Source organism: Phycodurus eques, chromosome 20 (assembly GCF_024500275.1).
Source record: "Phycodurus eques isolate BA_2022a chromosome 20, UOR_Pequ_1.1, whole genome shotgun sequence".
Lineage (NCBI taxonomy): Eukaryota > Metazoa > Chordata > Actinopteri > Syngnathiformes > Syngnathidae > Phycodurus > Phycodurus eques.
Genome location: NC_084544.1, coordinates 11,122,216 through 11,145,723, shown reverse-complemented (window position 1 = coordinate 11,145,723; position 23,508 = coordinate 11,122,216). Strand labels below are relative to the sequence as shown.

The following is a 23,508-nucleotide window of genomic DNA, read 5'->3' as shown; positions in this document are numbered from 1 at the left end:
GTGCACTGCTTCCACTAACCAAACAGGATTCTGGTTCTCGAACATGTTTTGAAATGAGTAACTACATTACCCAGACGTCAATTCGGCTCGGCGCAGCCGCAGTGTCAGTCAACTGTCATTAAAGAGCTCGCCAGAGGAAGACGTTCTGCAGTTATGTAGCTCAAATACGGTGGTCCCGAACATGCTGGGCCTGGCTACTATGAGCTAGCTTTTACGGCTTCTTTTGGGCTCAAGAAGTTGTTTGAAGGCGGCTGTATTTTGCGTTTGTCAAACAGGTAGCTAATTGAGGTAGCCGCATGCTAGCAGGCTACAGTGAGTTTGGGATGCGCCGCAATTTTGTTTCTCTCTCTCACTCGTCTCGGCTAGCGGCGTGAGGGAGCTGTCGGGGCAGCTAACCTCGCTGCTGTATGTTGATTTCTTGTTCTTTTACATCCCCCCCCACCCCCTCCATTGGAAAATAAGCTGCTACCCCCACCCTCGTCGCCAGATCAAGTATCCAGCTGAGATGTGGCAAAGTGTGGGGCTTACATTGCTGGTCATTGTGGCCACGCTACTTTGTGTTCTTATCTTCATGTTGTGCGGTAAGTTTGGAAGGACGACAATCTTCATGTTCGGTTTACATAACCCGCTGGTTGACCGTAAGGCCAATGTGCGTCATTGTTAATGAACATTTAGACGACAGTGTCGATTAGAAGTCACTTACAAGTTTCGATGTCGCCCAAGAATCTATTTTTTTATCTCGTGCTGGTTCATCAGTTAGTCGTGAAACTAATGTGACACTACCACGAACCATGCATGAATCCCTGTAAAACCTTATAAGTGCGTCAGTGCACATAGATAAGGAATCATAGTGATGCTATTTATTTTATTATTTTTTAATATTCTGAATTTAAATGTACAGATACTTACTGTTTATCTGTCTATCCTTACAATAGATAAAAAGTTGATATTATTCAAAAGGATAAACGGTTGACACAATTGTGATAGGTTGTATAGTATGTCAACAGTGGTACAGCGTCTTGGAAGATCATAGCACACTTACTAGATAAAAAGTTGATATTGTTCAAAAGGATACACGGTTGACACAATTGTGATAGGTTGTATAGTATGTCAACAGTGGTACAGCGTCTTGGAAGATCATAGCACACTTACTAGACGTCCAAGCAGATCGCTGGATGCTTACGATAAGTTTCCACCTGTGATGTGTGACAGTTTTTCCAGCCTCCACACATGTAATACAAGTAGTAATAATTAAGATGCTTACAATGATATGGCTTCTGTTGTAGTTGTGTATGTGTGTATATTTAACAATAATGACACTGTCAACCTTATGTTGACCCTCTTTATGACACGGTACAAATCTAGATGATAGTCAAGTCCTTATAGGCGGCCTGTAAGGACTTAACTATAGATGCTTGGGAAGTTATTTAGGTGCTGGATGGCTTGGTCCAGGATCCCAGTTTGGTGAAAGGTAGCAAAGTCATTTTTTATACAATTTCAATACAATACAATACAAGATGATGCAGAATACAATACAAGATGATGCAGAGAGAGAGCGGTCCGTCCACTTCCTTTTGGCGGTGGCGGAGGTAAATCGATGATGAAGTGACAACTGAAGTGAAGGTAAAGAGTCATTTGCGTTATATGTATTTAGAAAATATGAGTAGGCCTGTATATGCCACAGAGTCAAAAATGTAATGACACGGCTAATAGGAAAGTACTAATTAGGGATGCACAGATACCACTTATTTATTTATTTATTTATTTTTTAAAATAGTACAAGTAAAAGTACTTGCATTTGAACTTTCATTCAAATGCCATCAGTATTTTTTTGGGACTCCCTGTTAATGTAATTCCTCATGAAACGGGAACCCTGCGACTGTAGTTACTAACTGAAATAATATGAATTTAATATTTATTTATTCAATTAAGTTAACTACATGTTACATCAGTTTGAAATCGTGGTGAAAACTGCTGAATCAAAATTGTTTATTCTGCGTTGTGTAAGCTGTATGTATGAAACTAGATCTGATATGACACGAGCGCGCGCAAGTCTCTCTTTCACATCGCAGTGTTTTCTGTCTCCGACTCAGGTTGGTATGTGGTCTGGCAGCTCTTCTTGTCCAAGTTCAAGTTTCTGCGCGAGCTCGTCGGGGACACGGCCGCCCCGCGGGCGCAAGCGCAACCGTCCGAAAGCGAGAGCGAACGCGCCGCTAACGTCGCCACACGCAACCGTCCCAGAACTGCACGCCAAAGAGTTTCCTTCCCGCAGAGCACCTCGTAGATCACCACTGACCGTGCACCTTACACTAAACAAGGACATTTCCTGACTGACAACTCAGTAGGAGACCAGCTCTGATCTCCTCGCCTCTTGGGGGCAAAAGCCATTTTGCAGCGCCATCCATTTCTAGATGTCAATCATCTTCTGTAGATACACTCACCTATGGCAAACCATTTGAACATTAATTCACTATCCTACCAGTACTTCCTGAATTGTCCATGTACTACATTTTTGTCCTCGATGGTAACGCAATTAAGAGCACTAGTTGAACAACTATGCCTTACTAGTGATTTCCCCCCCCCCCCCCCCCCACTACTTTTCGTGTGAGATTGATGTGCATTATTAGAATGACTGATAACTGTCAATATACAGCACTTCATTTATATAGATATCTGGAAGTATTGACATTTTCAAAAGCTCACTTCTACAGCAATGTCCCATCACTGGTGAGCTGTTTTTGCAAAAGGTCCGAGAGCTACTTATGTGGTCCTTGGGGGCACCATGTTAGTGACTGCAGATGTAGTACTTCTATTAGTGCGCCCTAGTCATTTTACTAGTGCGCAGAATGGTCATGCAGTAGTGGGGAACAAAAATGTCACGAGTAAGACTCGTTCTACTAGTGCGCTGAATTGTCTTATTAGTGAGGACAACTATTGACAGAGTGCTTTAAAAAAAACAGCTGCAGCTGCGACAAAAGAGCTTCACATAAGATCAAACAATAAATGAAAGACGTCCCGAGGTTTATTCCCTCTTGGTGCACAGTCTACAAAGCACGTAAGCGTACATGGACAATTCAGTGCAATAGTCGGATAGCAAATCAATTCTCAAAACAGCTTGCCATACTCACCAGCCACTTTATTAGGTACAACCACACTTTCTCATGGGCCCCCCTAGTGTGTAGCCATGGAGTGTATATTCTTAGTAAGCACACTACCTGTGGAGTGCAATGACAGGAACACCTGTGATCGACTGACCCAGTGGATGACATGTAATGGAGCTTCATTTCCAGGTTAAAACGGCTTACATATCTTTAAAAAAACAAACAAAAAAGAAACACACACACGATGCACACCCAAAAAGGTGTTTACAAGGAACTGATGGTGTTAAGTTGTGTGGTGTTTTGATGCTGCTACACACGACACAAGCTGACATCCCGGAGCGCCAAATGGACGCTGCCTCCTGCAGAAAGGCTGCCCGTGTGGAGTCCAAACCTATCCCCCTTTCCCCGGACGTTGTCCCCGCGCCAGTGTCTTGTCTAGATGGTGTCCACAGTTTTTGTTTTCTCATTATCCCCTTTTTGTTCTTCTGCAACGAGGCTAAATCAACGACGAGAAAGGCCTTGTCGATATTTGTCATCCACTTTCCCTCCAGGTTAATTGTATAATCTGTATCTTGCACCTTTTGATTAATGATGATTATCATTTCTGTGGCACAGCTGCTGCAAACCAAACATGTTGAACTTAGTCCTCTTCTCTGCTCAAATGGAAGCTCTGTGTCCTCAGCTGTTTTTTTTTATATTAAAATCCTTTAAATTCAATTGTTAGTTTGTTTCTTACCAGCCTTAAAACAAACAAACAAAACAGTTTCGCAAGTAAATGCCTCATATTTTCCCCATTAGGTCAAAATGACACACAAGTTACTGTAACTTGCTAACACCAATTTGTCACAGTACTAACTGCTACACAGGATCTGTAAACATGGCATCTGTAAAGCTGATGCTTGGAGTGAAGTTCATCAAGAAAGTGCTGCTGTATGCAGAGGGGAGCGTTCTGCAAAAAAAGTACTATATACTGTTAAGGTTTGTTGGAAAATGTGTATTTTAAATATTTGTGAACAAATGATTTTTCAAATATGCAGTATTAAAATATGTCCTCTTGCTAAATTCCTTACCTTTAATGGATAAAAGTGTTTAACAGACACCCCTGCCCACTATTTGAGGAAACATGGTATGGACTATCTGACGCTATGCCTTTCTTTCATGCTTTACATTCATTGAGGAAAGTTGGACGTGTTTTAGTTGAAGGTTGACGTCCTTTCATCTGCATTTCGCATAACGGACACCAGGTGGCAGCAGCACATACATATATATATATATATATATATATATATATATCAAAGAACCTTGGTTAATTCTCTTTTGCCACTTGGTCCAGGTTTGAGTCGCTCTTGTGCGTTGTTTACCAACCTTTATTGAGCCAAGGCACATATTTTAAATAAAAAATAATTTCGAAGCACAACACCAAACACAAATGTCATAAAAAGTGGATACTCAGGTTAGTTATACATGTAATTCTGCCAACTAGTGGAAGAACGTTTAATTGTTCCGTCACTATAGGCTACGTCGCATGGGTTTCTGTTGGGAGATTTTCCCCCCAATGTAAAATAATGTGCCTTGGCTCATTGAAGGGTGGGACATTTCTGAACTTCTCTACATTGTAAGTTGCCTCCAAAATGTTTCAATATGCGTCTAGGTAGAGCAAAATCTTTGAATGCATTTTTAATGGTCCGTTTCTGACCATATTAACTTCATAATTGTGTGCATCCTGCGAGAAACCTCTTTGATACAACATCCACTTGTAGTTCTATTCTGTGCGATGCAGCCTCCTTCCTCCACTTCAGATTTGGCTGCGTGGTCTGAGACCTGCAGCTGCCCCCCTCCTTTTTAAGCAAAGACAGCTCCTCTACCCTTTGAGAAGCTGTAATTTCAGATTCTGCAAATACTTTACAGGAAATGATTGTGGTAAACCACGGAAATGACATCCACTCTCCAGTGCTTTTCTCTGCCTCTGTCTGTTCACATTCTGCTTCTGCTGCACGCTCTGTGAAGGCCCGCCCCTAGCAGAAAAGATGAGCAGCTGACGATTCACTCATCATTTTTCCACCCTCACTGCAAATTTCCATCTCCACAACCTAACACCTGTTTGCTATCTCTCTACAGTGTGTCGAGACCGCCTCACGGCTGCAGCCGACAATCGGGATCAAGCAATATGCAGCCTCGGCTCGTTGTTTTTGCAGCACCTTGTCGAGTTGTGTAACTGCGCTACAACAGGGAGAGCCGGGTCTGTGGCGTTCGGTCTGTAGTGTGGATTGATTCTGAACTGCCAGGACTAAAATAACTCAATTGATTCACCCCGCACTGACATGACCCCATGGTGCTTTCTCTAGTCAATAACTCCTCCACTGAATGCAAAATTACAAATTTAGGTCAAGCTATAGTTGTTGATCTCACTGTTAAAACAGTATGTTCAGTTTTGTATTTTTTCAAGCTTTCCAAAAACCAAAGTCTAGTAGTACTTTTTTTCTTGAGGGCCGCACATCTTAGTAGTGGTTCGCACCCCTGCCTCACAGTCGAGAGTTTCCAGGTACGAATCACTTTTGCGTATTCTGCCCGTACTTGTGTGGGTTTCTCTGAGTACTTCCTCCACATCCTCAAAACATGCATTAAGTTCATCCATCCATCCATCCATTTTCGGAGCCCCTTCTCCTCACTAGGGTCGCGGGCGTGCTGGAGCCTATCCCAGCTGTCATCGGGCAGGAGGCGGGGTACACCCTGAACGGGTTGTCAGCCAATCGCAGGGCACATACAAACAAACAACCATTCACACTCACAGTCACACCTAAGGGCAATTTAGTGTCTCCAATTAACATACCATGCATGTTTTTTGGGATGTGGGAGGAAACCGGAGTGCCCGGGGAGAACATGCAAACTCCACACAGGCGGGGCCGGGGACTGAACCCTGCTCCTCAGAACTGTGAGGCAGACACTCTAACCAGTCATCCACCGTGCCTGCATTAAGTTCATTGAAATCTAAATTGTCCAAAGGTGGGAATCTTTCTTTTCTCTATGGGCTCTATTTTCGTAGTAGCTAGCAGAGCACCAAAACTGGCGTATCTTGATTTTCCTGCAAGTGCAAGGCTCGCCGCCCTTGTTTGCCAATTTGGCAGACCGGTCTGCGACAAGCTGGGCGTACTGGCGCACGGCGATTGGCTGGTGACCAGTTGTATAGGGGCACCTTGCCCCTTGCCCAAAGTCAGCTGGGATGGGCTGCAGCTCACCTGTGACCCAACTGAATAGATTGACGTATGGATTGTTGACTTGACCATATTCTACGGAGAAGGTGAAGATCAAATATTTGATGATGGACAAAAAAGGCTCTGCAATGATACTATGGCATTGCCTTAAAATATCCATTTACCGTCCAATCTGAGCTGATGCTATGCTGCGCTCCAGCGTCACCTCCTATATTGCTATCAGCCGCAATGGGGCATGATGTGGCTTACTGTGACGTATTAACCAAGGCTGTTGTCTTCAATTGCTTGTTTATCTTTGCCGTTTCGGCTCCGCAACCGCATCTTCTCATTTTGAAAGTGTTACAATTGGTACTTCTGTCAAATATTCCACATAAAATGAAGTTGCAGCAGATAAATGTAGTGATGAGGGACAGGAGGGTGGTCTTGATGTTTTTCTGTCTTCATGTTTGTCTATGTTGCGTCTCAGATGACATTTTTATGACCAAATTAATCGGCTGACCACTGCCGTCGGCAGCACAATGTTGTCACTTAACCACTGGAAAATTATTTTCTATTATTGCGTGAGCTAGCTAGGCCAGCAACTTAAGTGTCATCCTAATAAGTAAATACTGGACTGTGCAAGTGACGCTTAATCAATATACAATTCCACATTGTTATGCTCAAATTTGGCATATGACTCTTTGCTAGCCAACCACCAATCTTTATTTTGCTGCAGTTATTCAAAATAAAACCTCCTTTTCTTGCCTTGGCAAAGCAGATTAGCACCAAATAAGACTTTGCTCAAGCAGAATTGAGCTGACATCTTCTGATTACTATTTAGTTATATGGAGAAGCCTTTTAAAAAGTGATTGCGTTTGCAAATTCCTTTTCTTCCTCGTCTCCCCGGAGAGTGTGAGCAGGAATGCGGTAGATAATAAAAACAAATTGCTTGGCATGCACTGCCAGCCTGTGTGAGTTGAAAAGCGTTTTAATGAGATTTTCTGATTGGGAGCTGAAGGGGGTGCGAGGGTTCTCGCTGTGATTATGGCCATCTATTCTTCACGTAGTCCCATCTATCTATTGAGAAGCCCCTCTTTGGGGATTTTACTGAGGCTAGAATGAGAAAAAACTTAGTGAGTGGGATTTGTAAAGATGTAGAGGAGAAAAGGATGTTTCTATGTCAGCTACTAGTTAATTTTACACGTAGCTGGAGAAGACTACTGCCATGCACCCAGTGTGAACAGAATCTTGTCAGCTCAGCACACTTTGAGCCAGACAAAATATTTGTAGGTATTTTTGGAAAAATGTCTCTTACGGCTCAGAGAACGCATACAAAACACATCATGTCCTCATTGCCCTCCGTCACATCCAATGTTGTAGGAATGCTGAGGAATTCTTCTTTATCTGCTAGCTTACACTACAGCACGCCCCGTTAAGTGAGAAATCATCTCATCTCTGGTAAAAATGACCAGCTATTCTTGGAATAGAAGCTACAGATAACACTTTAATGTCTGATCATGATGAGAATTTGACAGGGAAGAATGATGCACGTATAAGTAACTAGTCAGTAGGTATTACAATCAAAATGCCCAGACTGGTGTGTCATTTGGATGTGTGAAAAGAACTTAAAAGACACAGTGTCATGGTTATGAACAAATCTTTGCTTTATCTGTGGAGAACCTCCACCTTCCACACACACACACACACACACACACACACACACACAGAGACGGATAATAGCATATTTTAAGATCTACTGTCACGCATCCAGCAGTACGACACATCAACAACACTCTATGGGTGAAACGAACATAAGGTGCTTTATAATATATGACTGGAATGTTGAATGAAAAATGTCCACATAAAACGATCTACACAAAAATAGAGCAAATATTTACAAAACAGAAACTTTTTACAGCATCACAAACAAATGGAGGAAAGAGAATCACCATTTAGCCATTTGAAGCAACTGTTCTTTGAACTGTTGTGCGTGATGTGAAAGATCCGTGACTCTGTCCACCATCTCCTGGATGGCGGCCGTGTTGGGGTAGTTAAGCGCCGCCGTCTTGGTGGCCGCAACCACCATTTTTAATAAGTCACACAACACGTTACTAGAGTTCATCACCCTGTTGGCCACCTCGGGGGCGGTGGCCTGCCGGGACAGCGTGTCTCCGATGAACACCAATTTGTGCGCGCTGAGGATGACGAACTTGCTGTGCGCTACGAAGATGCGGGGCGGCTGCCCGGAGCTCAGGCAGCTGAAGAAGGCGTCCACGGCGCTGAGCAGCGTGACGAAGTGCTGCTCGCACTGCTCCGAGTAGAAACCCAGAAGCTGGCGGTCCCGCGTGCACGTGCGAGTGGAGGCGGACAGCGACGGTGTCGTCTCTGTCTGGGTGGTAGTGGTCCTGCCCGAGTGTTGGTGAGGCATCCATTGCGACATGTCGTTCTCCACGGGCTTGATCACCTCCTGCTCCAGCTTCTTGAACTGGTTGATCTGCCAAAAGTTACAGGACTGATATGAGTTGTCTGCACGCAAAGGCCCATTTGAACCCAGGAGGCCAACATGCACAAATGACATTAAGATGACATGAAGGCAGAATTTGTATTTTTAGGGCCAAGTGCTCAATTTTGATGTAATGCCCCGCCTTATTGCAGATTTTTAACGTTTTTTAAAAATTTTTAATTTTTTTTACAGTATACAGAGTTCAATTTGCTATATTGGATTGTTACTGTAGTCACCAATAATAACAGTCGTTGTTACTACTACTATTGTTGTATGGTGTTTGTATGTGTTCCTGTCCGTGTTTTAAAGTAGCAATTTGAAGTTTGAGAATTTCTGTAACAGTTTCGCATTATACTGCATGTTAGCATTAAGCTAGTGGACTTTTGTTAAACAAAATGATATGGTTTGGTGAACATTTTGGAGTTTAAATATAAATACATATACAATACACATTATTTTTCCACAGCACCTGATTCTTATCAGATGGTGCAGTTGAACCTAATGTTTCGGGTTAGGTTGTTCAAGCTCACCTGCTCCTGGCCCAATTGAGCTTGGTTCTGCTTGATGATGTTTTCTTTCTCCAGCAGCTCCTTCTGTTGACGCTCAAAGTCTTCTTTGCCCTGTAAGAGGCGGACCAGTGTGTGAGAAAAGCCTTAAATATATAACAGCCAACATTTACCTATGACAAGGAGAGTCCGTTTTTATCACTATTTGTTTGATTATCACTATTTGTTCATTTGGTAACAGGATTATGCTCAACTACTGCAACTCATTTGATTTTGCAGAATTGAGATGACAATGCATCCAAAATGTGAAAACAGTCATGTTTGTATATAAATGTTTTTTTTTTGGTCATGTTTTACCAACCCCCCACATGCCCCCCAAAAACTTGTCTATAAAACAAATTGCAATCATAAAATGTATAGTGACTACGGTATGTATTGTAGCATTTGTGTACATGTATGCGTCTTTAAGAGGCAGGGCCTGGTGCCGTGGTATGAGTCGACTGTGAATCTGCGTGTGAGTGTCTGGGTGAGAGCTGTAGTTGACAGTAGCTTCTGCGTGAGCGTGCTCATTGTGACTGTGGCTCTCCTTTCCCACATGTATGCTGTTACAATAAGCAAGTATACTGTAAAACCCCCAAAACGATCACTTCAAAAATGTGAACTAGCAGGGGAACACTGCAACAATAATTGTGCCATTCTAAATGTACAATGTACCTGCAGATGTACGTAGTCGTAGTCTTCCATCCAGCTTTTAACACACTTCTCACTGTTGTTCATGTTGTCCTTGTCTTGGCTGGAGGGCACCGGGAAAGGCTTGGTTTGCCCCCCGTAGGTGTCGCTGTCCGAGGAAGGCGACGTGAGCGGGTGGCTCATGTTGTCGTCGGGCGTGCTCCCGCTGGAGAAGGACCCCTCCACATGCGTCCGTCTGAACAGCAGCTCGGCGCTGTTGCCTATCGTGGAGGCCAGCTGCTTGGCGTCGTCCGGCACGGTTCTGGAGACCATGACGAAACGGTCCAGCTCGTCGCTTTTGTTGTGATGCTTGCTGGCGGCGGAGGAGGCCAACGTGTTCAGCGCCCAGCTGCTGTTCTCCAAGACTTGGTAGATCTGCAGAAGGATCTGTTGCGAGTCCTCCAGGCGACCCAGCTGCCTTCTCAGCTTGCTGTGAAGGGTGGAGTCGGAAAGGGCCGTGGCGTTCGCCGCGGCCCCTTTTCCGAATACGACAAAGTCCCCCAGACCTGCTCGGACCCTGTCCAGCACTGTGCGGACGTCGTTGGCGTGGCGCTCCATGAAGGGAAAAGTCCTCCAGTGAGGGGAGGCTGCCATGGAATGCAAAGCCCCGACCGAGACCTCCACTGCCTGCTGCAGACGGTACAACCTCTGGACGGCGGTGTCCACATCCAGAGCCAAGCGGCCCTCTGAGCTGGTTCCCGTCGAGGAGGAGGAAGTGGACATGCTGCTGCGTGTGCTGCCCGTGCTGGAGAACGACAGGCGGTTGACGCCTTCGGTCACGTCCGCCACGGCTCGGGAATCCTGGGCGGGGACGTCGTACACGCCCTTGTCTCGGTCGGCGGGCAAGCTTCTGTGCTGCGAGAGCTGCATGCCCCTCGGGATGTCGTAGACGTCGCTAGGTGACACTGACAGAAGGGCGGTCGGCGGTACGTCGTAGATGCCCTCGTTACTGTTCTGTTGTTGGTGATGGCCGGCGGGCTCCATGCTGGGGGGGATGTCATAAACTGACTGAGGGTTCTGTGTGGTTTTGGTGACGGCGGGCGGCGGGACGTCATAGATGCCCTCCTGCATCTGTTTGAGAGGTTGCGGGAAATCGTAGGTGCCTTCCTGCTGGGCAGGGTTGGCTCTGCAGGGTGGCACCGAGTAGACCTGAAGGTGAAGGACAGCCATGTCATTTACAACATGTCTAGGCCATACAGTGAACCCCCGTTCATCATAAAAACAGTAAGTACGTGTACAACTGAGCGTGTATTCTTGTCGTCCGACAATGTATTCGCACGCCGCTGCGCCGACTACTTCATGGGCACCATTCGTTACTTCGATATGTTGGGACAGTAAACCAATATTTGAAACAACACACATTTTGCTTTTGATTTTCTTTAACAGCATTGCTGGACCTTTCACAAAAAAATAAATAATATTTGACTTGCCTCTAAAATAGAGGCAAGTCAAATAATTCCCACTAGCCTTGAAATGCAGTTCTCAACTAGAATTAGCAACGACACCCACCATATTTCTGGTTGTAAGAAACAAACTGTTGGACGTCTGCCCGAAAAAATTAAAACATAGAAGCCGTGGAAAGTAACGAGTTTTGTTTTTGTCTTTCTCATTGAGGCTTCAGACCGAATTAACCGCACTCATGGAGCTTTGGGTCAACTCTGCTGGCAGGCAAAGCTTTCATACAGCGTGACCAAAAGAATGTCATCAATGTGACATTTAGAATATTATTTCATTCATACCAATTGCGACAAACAGCATGAACTGTATGAATAACTTCAGATCATAGTTTAAGCACAATGACTTCCTAATCCAAATAAAGTAAGATCTCCTCTCTGTGGGAGTGTTCTCTCCCCTTACCGCTTGTGAGGATGGAGGAACATCATAAACGTCTTGTTCTTGTGTTCTGAGATCCGCTTGAGACGGGGGCACGTCGTAGATATCTTGGTTCCGTGCAGCTCCATGCTGTCCAGGGTATGGTGATCCTAACATCTGACCAGGTGGAACATCATACACCTGAAAAAGGAACATTCACAACACAGAAGGTTACATTTCAGGCTTCTACAAATAATAAACAATCCTATTAGTCCATTAAATTTCCCCCTTAGCTTTCTTAGAGATCAGGATTTCACTGCAGGTTTTATGAGCTCAAACCTCATTCTCAAATATATATTGATATCAGGTTATGCTGGGGAGGAAAAGGAATTAATCCCGCTGTATATTCAAATATATGATTAATGAATTTGCAAGTGGACATTTTTTTGGTGCTTTCATTTTTATAATTATTATTTTTTAAATAAATCAGTGCACTGCATCACATCGAAAGGGGTTTCTAAAATGTTGGTGACCTTCATGACAATGTCAATCTAAATTGAGTGTTGTTGCGCTAAAGTGTAATTCTAATTTTTTGAAACGAACTTCATTCACAGGCGGTGCCCGTTTTACGACGCTCTCGATCGAGGATGTTTCTTGGTTACTAACGGCACGCAAGTAACTCCTTCCAGCGTGTAAGCCAACTAACAGAAATAATGGTAAGGTCTTTTTCGTTTCTGTTTTTCATTTGACTATTTTACATTTATGGCCTGGAAGTGTTTTTTATATATTTACTGTAATTATGACTTTATAACTGCATTGGCGTAGGTTAGTGAAAAACCGAGGACCCTGTGTGCATATATTGTATATGTATATTGTATAACTCGAAAAACAACTAAAGAAAAGCTTGTTTCATGTTTCCGTTAACTCTTTAGATGTATATGCAAGCTGAAATAGAGTTTATGATTTTTTTTGGGGGGGGGGGGGCGTTTATATATTTCCAGACATTTTTGTATGGGGAAAACATTAACCGACTTCAAACTCATTTTTGTAGTTTGAACAAAACATGTATGTGTTTATTATTATTATTGTTTTTTTTTTTAAATAATTAATTAGCAGCGATCACAGTGCACCAATGGAACTTGAAACAGTATAACGTAGATGACAATAATGTAATCATATAGAAGAGCCCAAGGGTAAGGATTTGATTATTTTTTATTATTACAACTGAACTTCTATTAACAATGAAAACCACACCAGATTGTAGGATTAGAGAAGGGTCACTATGTGTTGTGTATATAAGAAAAAGAAACCAAAAAGACACCAACCCCCTGTGATCTACTGGGTGGGACATCATAGAGGTCCTGCTGGTTGTGCTGGCCTGGGCTGTAGGTGTACGTCTGTCCCACTCTGGTGGGGGTCACCACCTGTCCAATCACAGCAGGGGGGAGAGCAAACAATGAGCTCTGCTCTCTAGAAATGACACCTGGTTTACAGCAGTCCTCAAGACAAATGCTCCCCAGTCGCAAGCACGCCTCCCGCCACCCAGAATCAAACTTCTCTTCGTCTGTTTCGGCTTGCTCATTGTTGAGGCTGGTTCTCATTTCCTAGTCCTCGTATGACCCAGGAACAAGGAGTGGATATAGTTGAGGCAGATATGCCGAGACAGGCCCACACGCTCCCTTTTTTAGGTCATTAGTGGAGAACATGGGTGTTATATGCGAAGCCCTTCATCAGGAACCGTAGACTGAAGACTGATGTCATAAAAGGTACTGACAGCGTAATGGAAAATGGTATGAGTCAGCCGTGGTAAGGACGTCAATTAGGTGTTGTGCTAACCTGGAGGTTTAGGACGCTGACCATGTGCCAGCTGTCAGCCCTCATTACTATCTCTCTCTCTCGCTCTCTCTCTCTCTCTCTCTCTCTCTGTCACATCATGTCAGCAGTTCTGTACTGAACACGGTCGGGTGAAAAGGTAAAAAAACACAAATACCCTCCAACCAACACGAGTGAATGATTACAGAACATTTTTAGGGGATGGCATTATGAGCTCATATTAGAATAATAGCAGCCATCCATTTTCGGTACTGCTTATCTTGTTCAGGGTCACGGGGAGCCGGAGCCTTTCCCAGGTGACTTTGGGGCGAGAAGCACACTGGAATGGTCACCAGTTCACTACAGGGCACATGTAGACAAACAAGCATTCATAGCTTCACAATTCACACCTATGGAAACTGAAGAGTCTTTAATATTTGGCCAAGAAAACGAGAAGAGAAACAAACTACTCCAAACCCAATCAAACTTGATCAGACAAAAGAAACCTTTTTATTCCAAATGTTTTGCAATGATTTGAGCTGCCACATTTTTACTTTCAAACCGTTGCTGCTATGGATGAATTAACGCGACTATTTAACGCTATACTGCAGACAGGCTTTGAGCATAATGACATGATTACCGCTTAGAAATCAAAATCTTTTGCTGGCTTTTGGTTCTTTTGCTTGGACCAGTGACATTTTTGCCTCACTCCTTTTCTGTTTATAAATCCTATATATTCCCCTCTTTCCCGTCAGTGCTAATCAGTCCTTCCACACCTCCTAATCCCACTCTTTCCACTCTCCCTCCCCCCACGCTGCTGCCTCCTATCCCCTAAAAGCAGAGCTGCAGACCTCCTCGCTGCGTCAGACAGACAGAGGAATTCTGGGAATGTCCTTCACTGGGCCCCGAACTCCTTTTTTCCACCCCCACTCGCTACCGTCGCCTCACTGGAACGAGCAAGGTTCATTACCGGGGTTCGAAAATAGAAATTGTGCGTATGCTAGCAGTGGGAAAGGTCTCCACGGGGGTATGAGGCTTTAGTCATGGTATCCACTCTTCTTGAGTCATCAGAAAGCTGACTTACTCGCCAAATACCATCTTTGATAATGAAGAAAAGCTCAGATGGCACAGAACGGGATTAATGTTTCAGGGAAAGCAGAAGCTGGTCGAGGGGGACTGGTCTGCCAAAGAGATTTATGAAAAAAAAGTCAAAAGGAGGAGGGGGGAGGCAACAGCGAGGAGTGGAAAATAGGAGTTGGTTGCTCAGTAGGGAAAGGAATGCCATTCAACGTTGGAGTCCAAGGTGAAGTTCATATGGTTCTAATCAGTCCGATTTGAACAAGCTCGAGGTGATTTAAGGTGTTCATTGCTTGCATACCTGTCCACGCATGCGGCGGCCAGCAGCTCACAACTGAAACGTACACCAAGGCTGAACTAAACCAGCGGGGGAACAAAGAGACTCGCACGCACTGTCAGTCATAGACTCCCGCAATCTCCCACCGCTTGTAACGAAAAGTAGCAAATAGTGCTGTTTGGTCAAAGTTATTTCAAAGGACGATAATGGAACGCTAACATGGAACGTGGAATCTGAGGCTGCCAGTTGAACTTCTTCACATAAAAAAAAGAATCCAAATGTACAAAATGGAGTCACTTCATCCTCCTAATTCTTCCAGTATCTGAAAACGCTCCAAATATACAGAAATACTGATACGGTAACTTTGCCTACATTGAGAACCTCGCTCCATTCACATTCCATTACATTCCTTGGCGTCATATGATTTTATTTCTAAAAAGTCCTGCACAGTTGTGAGATTCGGAGCCAGTTCCTGCCCTCCTGTGAGAAGTTTGCATATTCTCCCCTTGCTTGCGACGGTTTCTCCGGCTATTCTGGCTTCCTCCTACATTCCAAAAACATGCAAGGTAAGGGTAGTTGTGGACTCTAAATTGTCCATAGATGTGCATGTTATCGGCTGACGACCAAACCACAGTGTATAGTGCCTCTTACCCAAAGTCAACTGGGATAGGCTCCAGTTTAGTCAAGAATTGTAAAGGGTACCAAAGTAACTGATCTACACTAACGCCCCATTTAAAACATACAATAGCGAGCACTCAGAGGCTTTTATCTTGTGATGGAAATTCAGGCTATATTGGGGTTTACCATACCAGAATGGGCTGTGTGGAGTTAAACTGAACTGCTTGGTGGAACTGAAGCTAAAGTAAAAGCCAAGAGACAGAAACTGTTGAAGGTGAGTCGGGCCCCGCGGGTTGAATCTGTGCGTTGGCAATATGAGGATATCTGGACTCAGCTGCCACATGCAGATGGCAGCAAGGTGTCCGTGTAAGACCTTCAGCGACCTTTTCCACAGGTACGTGTCAACGCCTCAGAGCAGCACTCTTTTTTCTCAGTCACCTCTGCCATATGCACACTGCTCATTTATTCCCCCATCTCCTCCCTCTTGTTTACCCAGCACGCCGTTGCCCAGAGGCGGGCCGGCCGCTGTCGTAACTGGCCCTTTGTAAATGTTTACCTGCGTCGATGAAGTTGGTGCTTTTGTTGGCGCCGGTGGCACCCTTTTTTTGAGAGCAAGAAAGAGGCGAGGCGATGACATCAGGAAAGGCCTCCTGAGCGACCAAACAAACATTTGTTCCCACTAAGGTGATAGGCTCCTAGGATTCCCTCACGGGGAAGGCAGCACAAACCGTGTGACTAAAGCGGGATCAGGTTTTGACTGGTGCCCGAGGAGCCGAACCAATACGCTGCTAATGCTCCTCTGCGTGGCGGTGAGTGAGTCACGGCCCTCCCGCTGTTTGCTTAGCACATTGGCAGGCTCAGATTTTGGCAGGTAGGACATTTTAAGACTTAGTTCGGTGTTATTTGAGAGGTGGCGTCATAACGTCAGCAACTGCTTCATGAGCTTTTTATAAACCTTTGGATTTTACGTACTGCACTCACAGCACATTTTACAGTGTGTAAATACAGTAGTGATAATATCAAGAACCAGTTGTTGGAATCATGTAGTTGACTTTAAATTACAATGTGATAATACAGGAATATCAGAAAGTAACAATCAGCAAAATGACTAGTGATGGTAAATAGGTTTTTTTCTTTAGATACACTACTAGTCATACATAACATTCTCCCATTTTACAAATAAACACAATTGGTATTAGAGGCCATAAAATCAATTACAACAGTTACCTTATGCTTGAAATCTTGAAAAAAAACCACCAAGAAAACCCACAAAAGCCCAATTTAGTTCAACTAGGAGGATATTGTTGAACTATGACCCCTGTAAATGAAAAATCCCCGATTTAATGGCTTGCTCCAAGTCAAAATAGCTAACTTTCTTTTTGTTTTTATGCATGGGTTCTTGACACTTTTTCGTGCCTCCTGTGATGATGGACCTTCCTACCAAATGTTGTGTCAATCGGTCAAACTAGTGTCAAAGTATCGGCCCCTCTGTCGCCCCCTAACTTTTCAGGGGGGCCACAGAGTCAATTTTATGGGGTTTGCTCATTCCCTAAAGTCTGTAAAGTTCCACCAGGATAAATGCACCTCCGGAGTATGGCGTAGGCAAGAAAGCCTCCCATCAAATCGAAAAATGATCTGTCTAGTATTTATGACTGGAGTTCATTTGGGCGATTTCCTAGTAGGAGTATGAGCCCTACAATTTACCCAAAATGGTGGCTTTAACGCAAAATGGCTGACTTCCTGTTCAATTTCAGGCATGGGTCCTTAACTATTTTAAGTGCGAGCCCCAAATTCCTTGTCGAGTGGTGAAACTGGTGTTGGGTGCTAATTTGTATTTGACCTTTCCAGGGGAAGCGATTGAGTGAGGTTGGGAGGGTTATTTTCGGGAGCCGTAAAATACATACATTTTTCCAAGATACATGTGCTTGCAAAAATTGGTGGCTTACTGGGCATGTTGAAGCCTCGAAAAGGCGATTACTTCATCGGAAAAATAATAAACAGCAGCCCATATAACATCAATACGGAGGGTCCTAACTACGATCAACAAATTCTGCAGCCTGCATGCATACAATCTCTGCCACTAAATTAGGTACGCCCGCACCATTTGAAACATGAGCTAAAATACAGTCTCTATAAAGACTACAATGTTCAATGTTTATTGATAGGTATTAACAATATGTTCATTATTATGGTTTTATATCTGCACTGCATAAACCTGAGAGCTGTTTCTCACATTTTGTCTCTCTGTTGAAGCTGAAATGAGGAAAACAAAAAACAGTATTTGAATTGGATGATGCCGTATTTTGCTGTTGTATCTCTTGCTGTGGCCAGACTCTCAAGATTCACGCTATAAATCAATATAATGAAAGATCTCTCGCGATAAAGAAGCAGCGTGCGTGCGTGTGTGTGTGTGTGTGTGTGTGTGTGGGGCTCGATTGAACAGGAAGGCATCATATAACACTCGTTCATTGGGTTTGTAGACAGCTCTTCTTTGCCCATAATAGCCTACTGACATAAATCAACAAGCCTAATGAGACAGCTCACCAAAAGATGGCGACAATGAGACTTCCGGCAATTCGGTGAATCGTCATTCATGCGTCTTAATCTTGTTCTTCCCAGTAGTATCAATCATGATCTCTCATCCACCTATCTGGATGTTGGCAAAGCTTAGAGAGACACACAAGGGTACGCACACTCAGTGACATCAGTTCTATGTGAGATAGGAGTGGAACTTTTATGTTGACTGTGTATTGAAATAGGAAGTGTCTCTACTTTGATGAATCACTGCAATAAAACACCTCTAATGTCGATGGTGTTGCCATCTGTACAACTCGGGGCTGCCTATTAATGCGCAAAACCAATTAACGCAAGTAATTAAGTATTTAATCCCTGAGTCGCGTCGCCATTAGATAGCCGAAAAATGACTTAATGAGGAGAAGCGGAATGAGGAGATTCAGGCTCAAATAAGGATCATCTTTCATCCTCTTGGATCAAAGCGACTTCTCAATTCCGTAGGAATGTTAAAAGATGACATGCAGCGTTTTGTTTCTCAGAAAACGTCATTACATATTGTAATTCCCAGGAGAATAGGGGATATTGTGGAGCGACAGATTAACGATCCTTTAGCGCAAAGCCAAATGGCCAACTGTAGTACAACCATGCAAAGCTTTTTTTAAATGCTACCATTGTGACACGCTCAGAGTAAAAACCACATGTCGACTAAAGTGGCAGGCAGATCCATCAGCCACCCCACAGATAAGACACCCAATAGGTCAAATCACTATTTGCGTTGCCAAACTTTTCCAGCAAAGCGCTTCCTGTCATCCAGCCTCGCTTTGCTTTATGACTCATTTATGGCGAGCACTGTTCTTAACCTTCAAGGAGCAAAGCCCTCTCGGAATGCAAACCACACCGCAGATTACTTTTTTTTTTTTTTTTTTCTACAACTGATTTATGAGCTTCCTCCCCCTTGGTCACTTCTCATGGGCCAGCGATTCATCACTGCGACAACAATAGCGACCGAGGCGAGTGTTCGAAGGAGCTGCCGTGCTCCAGGAAGAGATAAGTCAACTACGTGGGGCTGAGCTCGCTGTACGCACGACGAAGCAGAGAAAATATGATCGAGGCAAACAAACAAGCCATTTGTTACACCTAACAGGGTCGCTAACAACTGCAGTTTTATCGAGGTGAACGACACACCCTCGTAGACCGTAAACAACTATCAGTGCACTTCCTTGACATTTGTGTGAGTCCATTAGTCCCATACATCTTTATGGCACTCTTGAAGACATTGGGTCTGTGGGTATGACACAGTGAATGGAGGAAATGCCCATACAAGGAGCAGAGCTCTTGGGGGCAGGAAGTGAGGAATGAATAGGCCGTCTGGTAGGCGTAGATAAGACGCTTGGCTGAGGTCTTTGAACTATGAACCCAACCCATCTTTGAACACCATGACCTCAGACACTGACTCAGAGGAGAAGAACACAAGGGAATCAGAGGCACCGTGGAGTTAAACAGACACACCTTTCACAACGCAAGCAGAGAAAGAGAAAATCAAGAAACTGAGAAATGAGCTCAGTAAGAGCACAATGGCTTCTCCTCTTTGGGTCATCCCAGAGTTTCAAGCTTCACGTAGATCCCGTTGTGAGGCCTTGATGAGGGTCAGTCAAGGACAAGGGCCGACATCAAACCAGAGGGAGACAGCGCCAAACCCCAGTGTGCATTTATACACCAAAGCTCCACACCACATGAAGAGAAAATAGCCGGTTGCCAATCTGGATCTGCACCGTGCAAACCAGATGACAAATTTGGGAGGAAATCATAAAGTACAGCGGTTGGTTCAGAAAGCAAAAATTGGACTTGAGCAACGCTGACTCAAATTGAAGTCAACTTATTTTAGTCAGAGTAGAAAAGGATCTCGCCTACTCAATTACGAAGTGCTTTGAATGATAATTTAGTTCATTTAATGTGGGTGGACGTACAGTAGTAGTTGGAAAACAACAGTCTAGTAAAAACGTGAAATTTGATCCTTCCGGTTTTTGTTTTGCATGCAAATCACAACAGTCACAATAATCCCTGTTCACATGGACGCTGTAATATGCATGCCTGGCCAGTAGGTTGGCGACATCCCTTGGTAATGAAACGCTATGCTCATGTGCAACAACCGCTTGTCTTACTGAAAAGCTTTTATGGATCGCCAGCTCTCGCTTCATGGTAATAACAAACTGCTTGTTGTGAAAGGAGAATCACCCCTGAATCTGAGTTCAGATAGGCGTGCTACGAATCTGATTCAGCTGACCTGGCCGAGCTCTTGTTGCTCGGTTACCGTAAAGATCTTGCACTTCCACAATCCATCTACTTTTTTATCTAAAAAAGTAACTCCACCTTTGCAGTGGAAACAAAGAATATCTTCCATGGCAAATATGCTTGAGAAAGAGTGTTTTGTTTCAATACTTGGAGGGAACTATTTATTGACATGTAATGGTAAATAAATGTAATCTTGAGACACGCATAAAGATTCTGCAAAGGCAGCATCAGGACGGAGTGATGGAGGCGTCATCATTACTCAAGAGAGGGGATTATCACTCTAGATAAGACTTCGGAATAATTTTTATGCGTTCATATACACTTGAAAAACAAAAAAGCTCAAGAGTCTGTTATCTCTCCAATGGCCAGCCATAGCATATTAAACTTTTGCGTTGGAAAGCAATGGTCAGGTTTTGGGTTTTACTCCAATAACCATTATAAATGATATGACGCAATAGTTGTTGTTTTTTCAGGGTTGATAAGGATACTAGTTTAATTCCGTTGTGATTCCAATGAACCTACAGTGTGTATAATAACATGGGAAGCCATTCTTGTTATTGTTATTAGTCTCTTGTTGAAGACAAAGAAATTATTCATTACAATGACTTTTTATTGTTTTCCTTGATGTGCTTTGAGACATCCCAATTCAGGCCAGACTCTGAAAGTGACTGCCAAAAAAAAAAAAAAAAAAAATAGAAGAGAAATGAAGGTGACTTGGAGGTTAAAGCTTCCCTGATGTGAGGAATGTTGTCATTTCTCTTCTTCCATTACACTGAAGGGAACCACTGGACCATTCATACGTTTGGAAAATAACTCTTACTGCACTAATCGATTTTGAATCATCAACAGCAGGCCTAAAAAGGAATTGTTGAACCATAAAAGCCAAAAACAACTTGTACTATTTGGCAACGCCAGCAATTTTCAAAAACACCGGACTGATGGTGCTTGTGTCCAATAGTGAGACGTCATTGCAAAACAACAGAGCCTTGTCCGGATTCCCAACAATGCACAAATGAATCCCGAGGAGAAAATTCATTTGCATGTGACGCACTTATCAAGACTGAACTCAAATTCCATTATGGTGAAATTGCACTCCCTGACAACCACACATCTAAGGAAAAATTACTCATCCAAGGCTTAATATAATCTCTCCAATAACATGATTACAGCACCAAAAAAAACTGTCAGTAGAAGCACGTTGAATTTTCCATGCTACCATCAAAGCCTTTTATACCATTCTGTTAAACCTCGCAGTGGAAAATAGTTTGATGAGGCTGCTTTGTGTTTGCATGTGTGAGTGTCTTTTGGTCGATTGACAGGTCCTCCTGGCAGCCCGGTGGCTCTTCTCATCTTTATTGCATGTGCAGAGAGTTGTGCAGCCTGTGGTGTTTACCCACTAACGTGCTCACCTGGGCTCATTCAAATGATAACCAAAGTTAATTTGTTCATGGAAGGAAAACACCCTTAGGATGACAAAATCTCATTCAACATATGATTCATATCTGTCTGCTGAAGGGCTGTGAGAAGTGGTGAAGCTCGATGAATAGGAGAATGTTTGGTCATGTTTGAAACCCTGGGGCTCGTTTGTAGTGGTCAATCACGCCATGCTGCTTTGTTAAAGTCAAGGCAAAACGTGATCAATGGTACTTTTCAGATGAAATATTTAAGAAACTGTAGCATACAGCGAGTGGGACAAGAGCATGCGTTGTGACGCTTTCAACTTAATGCTTCAACGTCATAAAATACTAATGTGACTATGATTGCTGATTAGGGACTATTGTTAAATGTTGTTTTGGCCGCTTGTTTATGCGCTAACCATGTCAAAGTGGGAGTGGAGAATTTTGAAAACACTGACAAATGCTTGTCAGCAAAAATGGACGACACGCACATGTGAAAGAATATGTCGCATTCAGAATCCATTTTCTATAGCGCTTGTCCTCATTAGGGTCGCGGAAGAGCTGGAGCCTATCCCAGCTGACTTTGAGCAAGAGGCTGCGTACACCCTGGGCTGGTCGCCGGCCAACCGTTAGGGCACCACATTCATTCGATGACACAGCAACAGCGTTTTTGAAGTAGCAGCAGTTGGTGTGCGTATGCGTAGTGTTCTCTACAAAATACTTTGCCCACTACCGTACTGGCCGACATGCTTATGACAGCGTTTTCAGTCGCTTTTGCAGGTCTGTGTGAAAGTGGATCATTTTGTCGTCTGTATGTGAAAAAAATGTTCCCACGCGACTATACAAAGTAAATAGTTAAACTCCACTATTCCTGCATTGCAAAATACATTGTATAAGTTTTTCAGTTTGTTTTTGACAAGTTGTTTTTATTTTAGCAGTTAGCATTTTCTGTTGAATTGGTGCATTTCCCACAGGTCTTTCTGTGCTCTATGTATGCACTATATTTTCCAGCAGCTGAAGATAAATTATACGCTGTGAAAATGATAAAATCCTGCAATAAAACTACTATAGCTATGATTAACTATACGGCTATACTGTCAGTGACCAAGCTAAGTGCTATGTGTTTGCTAGTGAGCCGTAACCTAACAATTAAATGCAGGAAAAAAAAAACTATTTTTAATGCAGCTGGGCTCCACCAAAAAATGGCTTTGTGCAGTTTTGTTTTTCCCTTCACTGAACTGATTCCCTCGGCCTCTGCGGCTTAGACTGGCTCTGCTACAGACAATGCGCCCAGGCACGGCAAACGCCAAATGGGAGCCCTTGCACAAAAACACTACCCTGCTCTGTGGTCAACACCAGGCCCGGCACACCCTGTGCACATTTGTCATCGTGGAACCACAATCTCTCTGACATGTCAGCCTTCTACTTGTTCAATGATGGGAGTCAAGCACAATTGTGCAAATGTCATGTCGTATTGCATCTACATAACCACCCTTGCGTATTTAGGCCACACCCACCATTTGGTATTTTAAATCTGGAGTGATCCCAAAGAAAAGTCTGTTGGGATCAATACATGCACATTTCTTACAGTTTCTCACAATCTTTGCTTGGCATCCCTTTTGCTCCTCCAAAGCTCTTTTTCCAGTGCTATATTGTTAATTTTCAAGCCATCTTTCCAT

General features: G+C 43.6%; 2 protein-coding genes across 2 annotated transcripts in view; one reads left to right on the top strand and one right to left on the bottom strand.

Moving 5' to 3' along the window:
* The first annotated feature begins 113 nt into the window (after window positions 1-113).
* Window positions 114-3,798, top strand: smim13 (small integral membrane protein 13). The gene is made up of 2 exons (XM_061664745.1): window positions 114-581; window positions 2,094-3,798. Exons 1-2 carry the CDS (start codon window positions 506-508, stop codon window positions 2,282-2,284), a joined length of 267 nt encoding a protein of 88 aa, XP_061520729.1. The 5' UTR covers window positions 114-505; the 3' UTR covers window positions 2,285-3,798.
* Window positions 3,799-7,776: 3,978 nt separating this feature from the next.
* The window catches only part of nedd9 (neural precursor cell expressed, developmentally down-regulated 9), a 28,926-nt gene continuing 13,194 nt past the window's right edge, over window positions 7,777-23,508 (bottom strand). The window contains exons 3-7 of the mRNA XM_061664463.1: window positions 13,168-13,266; window positions 11,888-12,043; window positions 10,016-11,179; window positions 9,326-9,415; window positions 7,777-8,786 (exon numbers count right to left, since the gene is read on the bottom strand). Coding sequence (XP_061520447.1) covers window positions 8,238-8,786; window positions 9,326-9,415; window positions 10,016-11,179; window positions 11,888-12,043; window positions 13,168-13,266 — 2,058 coding nt within the window. The 3' untranslated portion in view covers window positions 7,777-8,237. The remainder of the gene's footprint in view (window positions 8,787-9,325; window positions 9,416-10,015; window positions 11,180-11,887; window positions 12,044-13,167; window positions 13,267-23,508) is intronic.

What these genes read in the sequence shown, in the direction of transcription:
- smim13 (XM_061664745.1), top strand. Translation starts at nt 506, where the DNA reads ATGTGGCAAAGTGTGGGGCTTACATTGCTGGTCATTGTGGCCACGCTA. An exon ending in TCTTATCTTCATGTTGTGCG is followed by an intron (nt 582 to 2,093) that starts GTAAGTTTGGAA and finishes TCTCCGACTCAG; the next exon opens with GTTGGTATGTGGTCTGGCAG.